The sequence below is a fragment of the Pseudopodoces humilis genome, chromosome 2, assembly GCF_049639895.1.
Source record: "Pseudopodoces humilis isolate 2021_Gansu_Grassland_sample_001 chromosome 2, ASM4963989v1, whole genome shotgun sequence".
In the NCBI taxonomy this organism is placed as follows: Eukaryota; Metazoa; Chordata; class Aves; order Passeriformes; family Paridae; genus Pseudopodoces; species Pseudopodoces humilis.
In genome coordinates this window covers 93,065,846-93,077,868 of record NC_142201.1, presented here as the reverse complement: position 1 = coordinate 93,077,868, position 12,023 = coordinate 93,065,846, and the positions used below count along the sequence as shown (strand labels likewise).

Genomic DNA, 12,023 nt, shown 5'->3' with positions numbered 1-12,023 from the left:
AAAGAATACACTCTACTCCACAAACTTCAGAGATGATATGCTGCTCTCTGATAAATATAGAAGATAGTCTCCTATGCTGGCATGTCCCCCAGTCCCTGACTGCCTGGGAATCAATTATTGTCACATCAGGAAACAATGGCTGTGGAGAACATCAGTCATGTCAAGCAAATCTTTCATATCTCCTTCTTTTTCTTTAAAAGGGTATTAGAGACTTATATTCAAATGTTACATTTCCCTCTGTCAAGAGAAACCAAAATCCCATTCTTTCAGCCAGGAGTAGCTGTGTACGAGTGGGCCTTCTTTGCATCTTTGTTGCAAGCCTTTGGACTGGAGCAAGCCAACAGGACAAGAGCCTCTTTGGCAGGAGGCACAGGCAGATGGGAGCCACGCCTGCATCCCCAGAAGCAATGCTTGTGATTTCTCGGGTAGGTGCTAGCACTATGTGTGCACCTGGAGCACCTGGCTAGGCTGGGCTCCTTCTGTCTTTGCTGAAGCTCACCTGACAAACTTTGAGCTGCACCTTTAAAATAAGAACTAATGGCACAGAAAGACCCAGGGTGCCTCATCAGAGTCTAAATTCAGAGATATGTGGCCAAACTAAATGGAGTTTTGGCAGGTGATAATACAGATTTCTTCACAAAAAGCTGCTTTGCTCCTTACTTCAGGAGGATGGTGAATATGCCACTGCAGCTGTCAAAGCTGCAGGAAAAAGAAGCTTGCTAATAAAAATAAAAATAAAAATGCCAAAGTCAACATGTAGAGGCAAAGGCTTTTATTCTGTCTAGAACTCCGGGTTTTGGCTTATGAGGCATCAGAAGTTGTTCCACCTGCAGGCTTTGCATATCCCAGCGACTCCTGCAATGCTGCACCTCAAGCTATGCTGAGCAAGAAGAAAAGGAGAGAGAACGAGTGAGCAACAAAGAGTCAGGACAACACAATAAACTCCTCCGAGGCTTTTTGGCTAGAGACGAAGTTGTGAACTCTTAATGTAGAGCGTTTGCAGAGGGATGATGCTGTGCAGACAGCAGCAGCCTATGGAAGGGAGTGTGCTTCTCAGCAAGGGCTGGAACATCCTCGTGAGAGAGGCAGAGCTCCCGGCGTGTCCCTGTCCCCACCACGCTGTCCATCAGGTGGCGGCAGCGCTCCAGTGAACGGCAAGAGCAGCTCTTCTTCTGCCAGCCCTTCAGGGAGGGGATTTTTTCATCATGCTGAGCAAGATTTTTGAGCGCTAGAAGAAGAGGTGCAAATCACACGTCTCCTCAATGAATGCAAAAAGTCAGCTGAGCTCGCTCTGAAATACCACATCTTGGGTTATTCAAAATGGGAACTAAACTTGTTTCAAAATACTGTGTTAGTCTCCTCAAACTAGACCAGCAGACAGAACAGAAATAAGCAGAAAAAAGTTTTGGGTACATCAGTCTCTTATTGAGGCATTTCTTTGGCTCATGTGTGGTGAAACATGTCTGGTTTTTCCAACCTTATCAGCTGATCTAATAGAAGATAGATCTTTAAGTAGGGCTTTAGAAACCACACCTCACACACCTAAGCCATCTTAGGCTTTCTGTACACAAGCACTGCGAGAATACAGATGTAAGCAATGAAGTTGGCAGGAGGAAGGACCATCCTTCAGCATAAACATAAAAATGTTTTGAGTCCTTGGTCTTTGTTAAAAGAAGCTGCAGCATCTCATTGAAAAACTCTTAGTCCAAAGTGACAATTAGAGAAGATCCTATTATTTTCTTTATAGGTAATTCATTAGGCCCATTGGTGAAGCTCTACTCAACATAAACAAAAAACTAATTGAAAAAGTGATGGAACATAGAACCAGCTCTGTTAGAGTTTCCTTCACACATTTCCTGAGCCAGATCCCATGTCTGACCTAAGGTAAGCAAATGCCTAATTTGTCTTTCAGTTAAAACACAGGTACCTTTGGCGAGACTCTTGTCTCATGCAGAGGATGCACTTCCTCAGTTGCGGGGTTAAAACAATAATCAGAACCACTATGCCTCCAATACCAGCTGCCACAACCCCAATGATTGTTCCAATGGATTCTTCTATACCAAACAAGCCTGGGGGAGAAAGGAAAGCAGAGAGAGTAACGTAAGATGTTTTCCAGACAAGTATATGCAATGCAGCCAGCATCTTTTCTGCAGTGGCTGCAGAGGAAGCTACTTACTATGATCATGCTGATGTCTTGTCTGACATGAAATCCCTTCTACATGGGAGAGTGACTTGCACTACAGAGCTACCGATTTTTCCACTCCTGTGTAGGAGCTCCTAAGCAGCATTCCCAAGGTGCTATGCTGTCTGTGCTTTAGAGACAGGGCAGCCCCATTGCTCCCGAAATCTCCCTCAACAGCTAGACGCTATGGGATGGCAAAAGAAGCTGCTGCTTGAATTAATGGGACTCAGTCCTGTATACTTTTTTTTAAATATGTTTTTGAAAGGAAAATAATTACTCTGACAACTTTGAGAAAGCCATGGATCTGCCTATCTACTTCCAAGGGAGACAGCACCAGAGAGCAGAGAGCAGCACTCCACTGAAGTCCTTTCTTTGACTGGTTGCTCTTGGGACTGTTGCATGGCAGAGATGGCATAGTGCTGAAATTATGCATTTCATCATCTCAGGAACACAAAAAGGCAATTATGCTGGCCAGAGTGCAGACATTTCAAGAATAACCTGTGCTACTGAGACTATGAGATCAAGCCAACAGGAGACCTCATTAGACAGATGACCAAGCCCCTGCAGAGGGGCACAGTTTGCTTGCCTTAGTGTTACAGTTTAAACTGAGTAGTGTTATAAAAATTAGTAACTCAGGCTCAAAAGGCAAAGGCTTAGTGAATCTTGGTGAGATAGAAGCTTTGGTGATGAAAAATAGGAAAATGGTACTTGCATAATTTACTGTTGACACAGAAGGAGGTATTTTTTGTTAATTAGATAATAAGATAATAACCCTTCTAATGTGTTGGCTTTTTGGGACTGGAATCTGTTTAGCCTACATAAGAGGAAAGTTTGGCATTTCCAGCTGCTACAGACATAACAAGTTACCTCTTTACTTAATATGTCTAGCGTCTATCTGTGAGGCTAAGAAAATATAGCAGGGAACTTTTAATGCTATTTTCATTTTAATGTGAATGAAGTTAATCAGAAATTATATAACAATCATATTATATATGATCCTCGTGATTATCGTGGGATTACTTATGTCATTCAGCGTTAAGGAATGACTATGCAAGTTAGTGGGTTGGAGAGAAATAACGTCAAAAAAAAAAGAGGTCTAGAGCTGTTCCTTGAGATGGTACCTTGTCACCTGTCACTCATGGGGGTTCTGCCAGAGCTGTGAGTACAAGAGGAACTTGTCTGTTTCATTCTTTGCAGTGACTTTATGTTTATGGATGACATTATTCCTTCTTTTTGTGGTGTAAATGCTCCTCCTTATAATAATACCTGTGACTGTTTATAGAGACAAGCTAATGAATTTAAGCTGGCCTTACAAAAATAATGAGAAATTCTATAGAGCAATTACACTCCATGACACCAGGCTCCATGACTGCCAGAGGCCAAACAGGCTGACTTCTCTGTTTCTGCAAGTGTGCAGAGCAGCTTTGGAGGAAAAACAAGGAGAAAAAAGGTAAATAACTCCAAGTATTACCCAGAGCCCTCCTGATCCTGAGCTTTGTGCCATCTCCTGTCACCACCTTCCCATCCGGAAGTGTAACCTCACAGAAATAAATACCATGGTCACTGATTGTCACATTGAGGATAATCAGGGAAACATCCCCTTGGGACAAGTCTCCACTCATGAAGATCCTGGAGTTATTTGGCAAGATGGTCACATTCTTTTCTAGCAGGTCCATCTGCCCCTTTTCATCTTCTTTGTACCACTTCACCATCAGGTCAGTCAGAGAGGGATGCTGTGGACTGTTAAGATGACAGTTCAAGGTCACAGTTTCACCTTCTTTGGCTTTCTCCTTGGCTGGTGTTTGAGTCACCAAAAGGTTCCAAGGCTCAGGTGTCAACAACAAGGGCTGTGCTGTTACATGAGCCAAAGCTGCTGCATTCTCCTTGTTTGCACCTCCACCAGTAACTCCTACATCTGTACCAAGGAAGAGAGAGAAGAGGACAGCTGAGGGTGATAGGATGATAAAATGTTCCTGCTGCTCCTGACCTCTAACCAGCACAAAGTGGCTCCTGGAATTAGCACATGAGGGCAGTCACTGTTACAATGACAGGGATTTTCTTCCTAGTTACACTTAGGTTATGTTGTTGCGTACAGACAGGTCTTTTCCTGAATATCAGCTCCTTTCTACTGCCACAGTAGAGGAAGGAAGATTAATGCCATTGTCTAATGGCTTTGGGTGAAATTTAGAGTCCAGTCAGCCCCCTTTCCATCTGCAACACTAACCTCTTTCTTCCCATCCTGAAAAGTCTCAGGGCCTGATGTTCCTGACTCAACTGCTTTTGAGGCAAAGCAAAAGATGCATGTACACCTACACACTGGCAGTTCTGTTCTGGCAAGTACAGTGAATAAGGATGCATCTAATGCAACTGCCTGCATCCCAAAACCTAACATGATTCTTAGAATTTTTGGCATGCACTTTCAGTTACAGGACAGGAAATCTTGAAATCATGGGAAGAATCTCCATTACCAGGGACTGAACCCCTAGCAGATCTTATCAGCAGTCTGAGGGACAGAACATCAGCCTTATGCCTGCACTGAAGCTGAAGGTGACAGCTATTCTCTGTCACACTATAGTAGGAACGGTGAGAAGCACAACACGGACTCTCTTAGCTGCATTGTCCAAGAGAGCAAAGTTTATTATTCTTGATCTTCTTATGTCTTATAGACATGTTCAGGAAAGTCCAAGAGGTAAAACTCTCATTGGTCATTAAAGCAACACATCACCATCATTGGTCAAGTGGAACACCATCCCTTGACTGTTTCCTAAACAACACCTGCAGAGATTGTTTGTCCTTTACCAAGGACTGTTTGGATTCTTTCTCATGCTTTCTCAGGCCAGAGTGAGAAGCCTGTGCGACTTAGTTTCACACAGGCTCTGTTCTCTGCTTGCTTTTTGCATTTAGCATCCACAATTCTCTGTGAAGGGACCGTCTCCTGTTAGCTTCTGTTAGAAAAACATGAACATGTCTGTAGCAGACATTTCAACCTGCCTTCTCATACTCAGGTGCTAACCACAGTATTATATCCTTGAGCTAAGAGTAGTGAGAATGGATCTCATTTCTGGGAACAAGCCTGGGCACAGTAAATGAGAGAAATAGTTGCTGTCTCAAAAAGAGGGAAAAGCAAACCTAAAAATAAGCTTTTGCCAAGAAAGAGTTCAGGCCAAATTTTGGAAAAGGCTCTTCTGTTGTTTTATTTTCTTCAAGTGAAATAGTCTCCCTTCGAGCTAGTTTGTGTCCTCTCAAAGACTGCAGACCATTCCAGAGTGAAGGTCCTGATTTTCCATTGTCTTGAGTCTTTCATTGCCATCCACAGAGTGTGAAACATTGTTGTGTGGGTCTGGTAAAGCATTACAATGACAATAGACACTCTCTGCTCAGGGACAAATGTCTCGAGGCAATGGAAAACCAAACCCCTTTATGATCACTTTGAGAGTTACTTGAATGGCTCCTCCAGGCATGCTTGTACACAAAAATCACAAAAATAAATTGTATTTATGACTCATATGGGAGTAGAGGATTTCTGTCAGCCAGCAGGGCCCTGTTGTTCTGGGCACCTTACAAAAGGCTGGGATATAGAGCTTACAGTTTACATATGAGACAAAAGAGAACTCATGAATACAAAAATACAGGAACTATAAACTGGCTGTGAAACTAGACAACAACAGAGCATGTCAAACATCTTATGAGCTGTTTGTCGCTCTGTGCTTTTACCACAAAGTGAAGATTTTTGCCTTAGAACTGGAACACCAACCCATGGGAACTGGATGCCTGAGAATTGGTACCCAAATATAGTTTTGAATCTGGTCCCCTAAAATGAGTAGTTCTTACTGAAGGTATCGGGTGAGATGTTATCCTTCCGTTCATATGTAATCCTACCAATGAGTCCACTGGAGCTTCTTGAGGAAATCTGAGGTCCAAATCTTCCCTGCCTAGTTAGATACGTGTATCAAGGCAGCAGTCATAAAAGTTGAAGTATCTTGACAAACACTTTGAGGAAACACAAAGTATAATTGAAATAACTGACAAATCTTGACATATTACAGTTTTGTGCATCAAATATTCTGAAGTGATCTATTTGGTTATTTATTAGAGTGAATTTGAGCAGTTGCATAATGAGTACTCTTTTAAAATCTCAGTTTATTAACCATTTTTTCCGCTGGATAACTGTTGCATTAGCTAATGTGTGCTACTGCTACCTTGTTTTCAAGGAATGGCCACAAAATTTTCTCTGCTACAAGTATTCTAGTCTTGCCATATGTATCCCTGTAACACAACTGTAATTTTTATTTCTTTTAGTGATGTGAAAGGTGTATTTTTTACACAGACAGTGGCTAGAGAATGTAACTGAGTAGGAACAATGTGCTTTGATGTTGCCTCTGTTCATCATGAGTTTTAGACACGTCTCCTATCATGAGATAATAAATGGCCTTGTCATCTGTCTTATTCCACATCTTTGATTCAATACAAATCATGTAACTTAACTAGGAAAATTAAAACAGGAGAGGAGTAAGCTGTCTTGTTTTGTCCCAGCTCTCTTTGGGAGAAGGTCACAGCGCTACCTCTATTTTTCTCCCTTTCTTTTCTTCCTTTTTATTTTTTAAGGCTGCAAAATTGGAACATATTAGTTCACTGGTATTCAATTACACAATGCCCTTATCGTTTTGGCATCTGGGAGCATACCATGCCAAATGCTTTGCTGACTCTGCTTCAAAGCTCTTTTTAAGTCAATTGCTTCATTAGCAGAGTGATGTGTAGGTCCCTTGTCATTTGGGTTGTGGGGCTCAAGCCTGTGGAGAGGAATGCAAGGCTTTGTGGTGAAAGCACTTGAGCTAGACAGGGTACAGAGAAATACAGCATGGATGATCTTGTCTAGACCTGGACAAATGATTAGATGATCTAATAGGTCATTGTCATATGAAGTCCTTAGTTCAGGTCCAGTTTTCAATCACGAGGGGAGAAAGCTCTCTGGGACTCCCTGTAATGTGGCAATGTGCTCCACATTTGGCAGTACTAACAGGGCACCTACTAAAGCCCTCAGCCTCCCCTTGACGTAACCTGCAGGTTGATACTTCCCCATGTAAGGCCATATCAGACCTGTAAGTAAGAAATACACAAGCCAGGCTAGAGGAGCAGGGTGAAAAAATTAAATAATAAAATACAGCTGCATTCTCGTCCTGTCCTAGAGCCTCACTAAAGTCTTTGGTGCCTGGAGTAAATCCCAGCAGCCCTGCAAGCTTCTTCTGCCAGCTGCCAACAGCATGGGGGAACCAAAATGGTGTGTGAGGTCAGTGCAGAATTCTACCTTTCCAGTTTAGCCTCCTCTCCTTTATTCACACTCAGTAGCTGGAGGGGTTCAGGGCAAATAGGGTTCAATTTCCAACCCACAAAAAACTCCTCTCATGATGAAATTACTGTCTTTCAGATGGTTTTGTTTGCTTTAGAGCTCAGCTTCACATTCATACAGTGCTGGAGTCATGAAGCTGCTTTACAAGCTGCATCCAGCTCCCAGACATCTATGATTAAGTGATCAATGACTGCACATTGCTGCTCTTAATTTATATGACTTTTGCCCTGGGCTGAGGTTGGCTTTCACAAATGGATATGAATAACTACCTTGTGACAATAACTGGTGGCTAATATATCAGAGAAACAAAATAGAAATGGAGCTTCTAGGAATGATGATACACATCTGGGAAAAGACAGGCAAATGCACTCTTTCTGAACATTTATATTAGATAAACAGGAATGTATCTAAAGAGAAAAGTATGTTTTAATGCAATGTACAACATTAAATACAATTTCTCTGTACCCTGAGGAAGCCCTCAGTTGAAAGTTGTATTTTTTTTGAAAAAAAAAAAAAAGAAAAAAAAGAGTACTTTTCATGCCAAGCTCCAAGAACAACCTATATTTCTTCTAATTAAGGAAGGTGGTTTAATACTCACCCACCACCAAGAAGAAGATGAATGAAGACACTGCAGATCTATAGAGTTTCCCAATGTGCTGGCTCATGGCTGCTGAAGTACACGGCCTCATCATCTCTCCCTCTGGTAGTATGGGTAAAAAATATGTGTGTATTATAGCAACAGGACCTCACATTCTGCCTAGAGAATGTCACACTTACTAAAGTTACCACAGCTTTGAGCTCACAGTGCTCTGCCTGATCCCTGGATGAGAGCCACATTGCAAGTGACAATTACTTCCCCAGTGGCTGTCCTGATCTCTCTCTGAGAATATGTCGAAAATGCCCTGAGAGGGAAGATAATACATTGTTTTTTACTTTAGGCTTGTATAAATCACAACTTTGGGCTGAGTATAGAATATCCAGATACTCCAAAGGAGACCTCTCTTCTGCTGAACTTCTCCTGAGTGATCGTGAGAACACAAAAAGCATTGGCCTAATTATCTGAACATTCAGACTCTAATGTACCACAAGAGGAAATTTCAGGAACTCAGTAACTTTGTGGCTATATGCACAAGGTGTTTACAGGTAAACTGTATCCCCCAAAGTGGTTTTTTTTTTGTTTTGTTTTGTTTTTTTTTTTAATGCAGAACAAGTCCTTTTTCATCAAAAGTTGACTACTTAAACTATATTTATATTTAAGTAGAGCTTGTCTATGCAACTTGGGTGGAGGGAAAAGCGCTGGAGAGGGCGGCCTATCTTCAAAACCAGCAGGTGAGCTCTGAATCAGTCTGTGTTTATACAAGGTCCACACAGAGCACAATCCTGTGAGAGGAGCTACAGCAGCTTCAAGCCTCATCTGTACCACCCAGCCCTGCCAGGCATGCTATGCCTGCACCAAGGATGGGCTATGGTCACTATTTGACTGACACCTCTTCCCTCAACTACCGGATTAGGGATCATGGGACACTTTCTCTGATGATCCTGCATATGTTCAAAACTCTCCAGGAAATGGAATTGTGCTTGAGTATCCAGTAAGGACTCAATTTCATAACTCTTAAAGCACAATGCAGCTGAGAGAGGCATGAGTATTTCTGCTTTTCTTTGCATCTGAAAGCAAAAAGGACCCATATTTGATTCGCAGAACTTGGCTGATGAAATAATGTCAGGAGGAATGGCCCATTCCTGCAGTCACCAGTTGTCACTTTAGCTTTGGTGTGCAGATCCCAAAGCAGTGGAATCAGCAAAAGCAGGATAGGCTAGAGGGAGTATGGTTAAAGGAATCTGGGAGGCAAATACTTCTCTGAAATGGGTTGGGAGAGTGGAAAGACCCGTGATTAGCAGGCAGAAATCATATTAGGAAGGGAACTGGGGCCAAGTGCAGAGCAACAGAGCACTTCAGAAGGAAGATGGAAGTTTGTAAGGGTGTTCTGAAGGAAGTACTGCCAAAGTGCTAGTGAGTAAAGCCAAAATATCCATGAGGGGAAAAAGTTAGAGGAGTCAAAAACAATGAAGAGTTTGAGGAGGGAACAACCTGTAGAGTCAAAGGCACCTGGCAGTTCAAGAGGATTTTGCACTAAGTTACTGGTTTAGAGTGCTGATTGTGACTGTGTGTCAGAGGAGTCAGTGTGAGAAGATGGATCTGAACCAAAGGCAATCCAAACACTCTCTGATTTAAACCCAAGTACTTGGTGTGCTTCAAAAAAACCCTTCAAGTGTGTTGTGATGGACATACTACCATTGTTCCTGCAAATGCTATTTATGTTCATGTCATCCGGAACTAGCAATTCTCTTGTGAATCCTCCATTAAGTAGGTCATGTCTAAGCCAAAGTGCCAGGTCAGCCAGCTTTTAACTGAGGGAATACAAAAGGGGTTGGTTAGTGTTGCTGGCAGCCAGTAGCTGAACATGAAGCTTCTCTCACTCGGATAACCCCATATGATTCAGATTATGGACAAAAAGAAAAATAAACTGGTACCCTGAGTGTTGTTGAAAAAAGCCCCCAAAATTCAAGTTTCAGGTGCAAATCAAGACAGCAAGGAACAAAAAATGAAACAAAAAAAACCATTCTTTTTTACACTCTCTTGTGAATTTTGGAGACTTGCAATTGCTTGCATTAACGCTGTCCTGTCTGGGCCAACAGCTGTGAGGAGGGACACTTTTCCATGGGGACTTGGGACACCTTTTCTAATGCAGCAGTGAGCAGATATCACAGGGCCCTGAGATGTCCAGGTGGGGCCTTCACAGAGAGAGCCTTTACCTCCATTTCCTGGGCAAGTGGTAGAGAGAAAGGGGACAATAGGAGCAACTAGCATTGTCACAACAGGCTGTTTTACTCACCCGTATATCCTATCCAATCCATCCATCCATCCATCCATCCATCATCTACTAGCTAACTACCCAGCAACGTGATTTCTTTGCACCTCACAGGTCTCTTTTCCTGTGAGGTGAGCTGAGGGCGCAGCTCTGAGAGCCATCATCGATCTGGTTGGGTCCCCCTGATTTGAGGAGCCCTCCGAGTGCCCAGAGCCTAGGGCAGAAACTACTCACCGCTGCTCAGCAGCCTCACAAATGAGACCCAGGGTTTCCTGGGATGAAACCCCCCACACTGACTTCCTTTATGTCACTTCATCCTCCGCTCGGCCCGCGGCCAGCCTTCTCCCTCTCCCCCTAGGAGTCCCCCCGGAGCGCCCTTCGGCAGTGTTTTCCCTCGGATCCCCCCCAGTTCGGGATTTGGGAGCCGTTTCGCTGCCCGGGCGCTGTTTAACCGGCTGCGCTCACGGAGAGCAGCGGCCGCAGAACTCTCCCTCAGGGGGGAGGCAGCGAACACCGCCCCCCCCCCTCCCGCAGCCGGGAGTTTTTTTCCTACTACAGCTCTCAAACTTTCCACCGGCGCGGAGGCTTCCCAGTTAACCCTTGCGGAAGCCGCAGAGGGGCTGCCGCGGCCGGACGAGGAGGGGACCGGAGGCGCCGCAGCGCTCTCCGCCCCCCATGACGGCTCCCTCTCCTCGGGAGCAGCGGCGCCGCTCGCCCGTGGCAACCTCCTCCCGCCGCGGGCCGGCGGTGCGGCCGGCGCCGGCCCCTTTAAATGGCGGCCGCGGCTCAGCCGTGCGCCCCGCGGAGGCAGCTGGCGCGGCCCTCGCCCCCTCCATGGTAAGCGCCGCGTTCTGCGCTCCCCGCCCGCCCCTCCGGCGGGCTCCGTGCCCCCGCCCGCCGCCCCACCGCCCCCCGGGCCAGCGGCGGGCCGCGCAGGTAGGTGCGGGGGGCGGCAGCCCCACGGGCGGGCCCCGGACGGGCGGCGGCAGCGTGGCCCCGCGGGAAGCGCTGGGAAGCGCCGCCGTCCCCACCCACCTCCCCGAAAGTTTTTGGGGCGAGGCGTGGGCCGCGGGCAGGGTGGCCCGCGGGGCTCCCCGATGAGGGGGACAGCGAGCGCCCCGCGAAGTCCCCTTAGGGAGGGTCTGGGCTCCCGAGAGACCCGGCGGGGAGGCGGCTGCGGGGTTGCCGGGCAGCCGCTGAACCCTGGCGTTTATGTGGGGAGGGAGCGGGCGAGCAGCAACTGGTGGAGCCTACAGCGAGTGCGGGTGTTCGCGTGGAAGAGCCCCCCGGGGGCAGCTCTGCTCTCACACCACGTAGCCCGGAGTGTCTGTGCCTTTGCCTCGCTCCGCTGTCCCCTCCGCAGCCTGGCCCCAGCCCGGGCCGCGGTCCCGGGGTGCGCACCCCGGGGTGGCCCAACGCCGTCTCGGTCCTGAGCTGGTTTGGAGCCGAAACCCAGCGTTGCCTCATCCCGGCGGATCCGGTAGTACAGGCGGGGTTACGGATTAGGGCCCCGGGCTGGTTTTGGACCGCTTGCTGGGTGGGATGGCACAAGTGGTATTCTGTGGCTCAGTTTCCCTTCATAAAGTAAGACTGACTTCCAAAGCAAAGAGTACTGATAACAAGG

At 45.9% G+C, this 12,023-nt stretch overlaps 2 protein-coding genes across 6 annotated transcripts in view; one reads left to right on the top strand and one right to left on the bottom strand.

Annotated features, from left to right (window-relative positions):
- Window positions 1-891: 891 nt before the first annotated feature.
- On the bottom strand, window positions 892-11,740 carry LOC106628238 (uncharacterized). 3 transcript variants are annotated; one of them, XM_014253354.2, is made up of 5 exons: window positions 11,654-11,740; window positions 8,128-8,229; window positions 3,654-4,097; window positions 1,928-2,069; window positions 892-1,228 (listed from the first exon to the last, which is right to left on the bottom strand). In XM_014253354.2, exons 2-5 carry the CDS (start codon window positions 8,219-8,221, stop codon window positions 1,204-1,206), a joined length of 705 nt encoding a protein of 234 aa, XP_014108829.2. In that variant the 5' UTR covers window positions 8,222-8,229; window positions 11,654-11,740; the 3' UTR covers window positions 892-1,203. The 3 variants fall into 3 exon arrangements, with proteins under 3 accessions (XP_014108829.2, XP_014108831.2, XP_087908051.1); XM_014253356.2 differs by having other exon boundaries at window positions 3,738-4,097; XM_088051925.1 differs by having other exon boundaries at window positions 3,957-4,097.
- GRAMD1C (GRAM domain containing 1C) overlaps window positions 11,060-12,023 on the top strand; it is a 51,425-nt gene continuing 50,461 nt past the window's right edge. For all 3 annotated transcript variants that reach the window (XR_015771968.1, XM_088051923.1, XM_005523916.3), the window contains exon 1: window positions 11,060-11,236. Coding sequence is in view for 2 of the 3 variants with exons in the window: in XM_088051923.1 (XP_087908049.1) it covers window positions 11,075-11,236 (162 nt within the window). In the remaining variant the exon portion in view is untranslated. The remainder of the gene's footprint in view (window positions 11,237-12,023) is intronic.

Excerpts from the sequence above, each read along its gene's own strand:
- LOC106628238 (XM_014253354.2), bottom strand. The coding sequence starts at position 8,221 with ATGATGAGGCCGTGTACTTCAGCAGCCATGAGCCAGCACATTGGGAAA. Across the intron at positions 4,098-8,127 it reads CATCTTCTTCTTGGTGGTGG|ATGTAGGAGTTACTGGTGGA; the intron begins GTGAGTATTAAA and ends TCCTTGGTACAG. Across the intron at positions 2,070-3,653 it reads CAGGATCAGGAGGGCTCTGG|GCTTGTTTGGTATAGAAGAA; the intron begins GTAATACTTGGA and ends TTTCTCCCCCAG.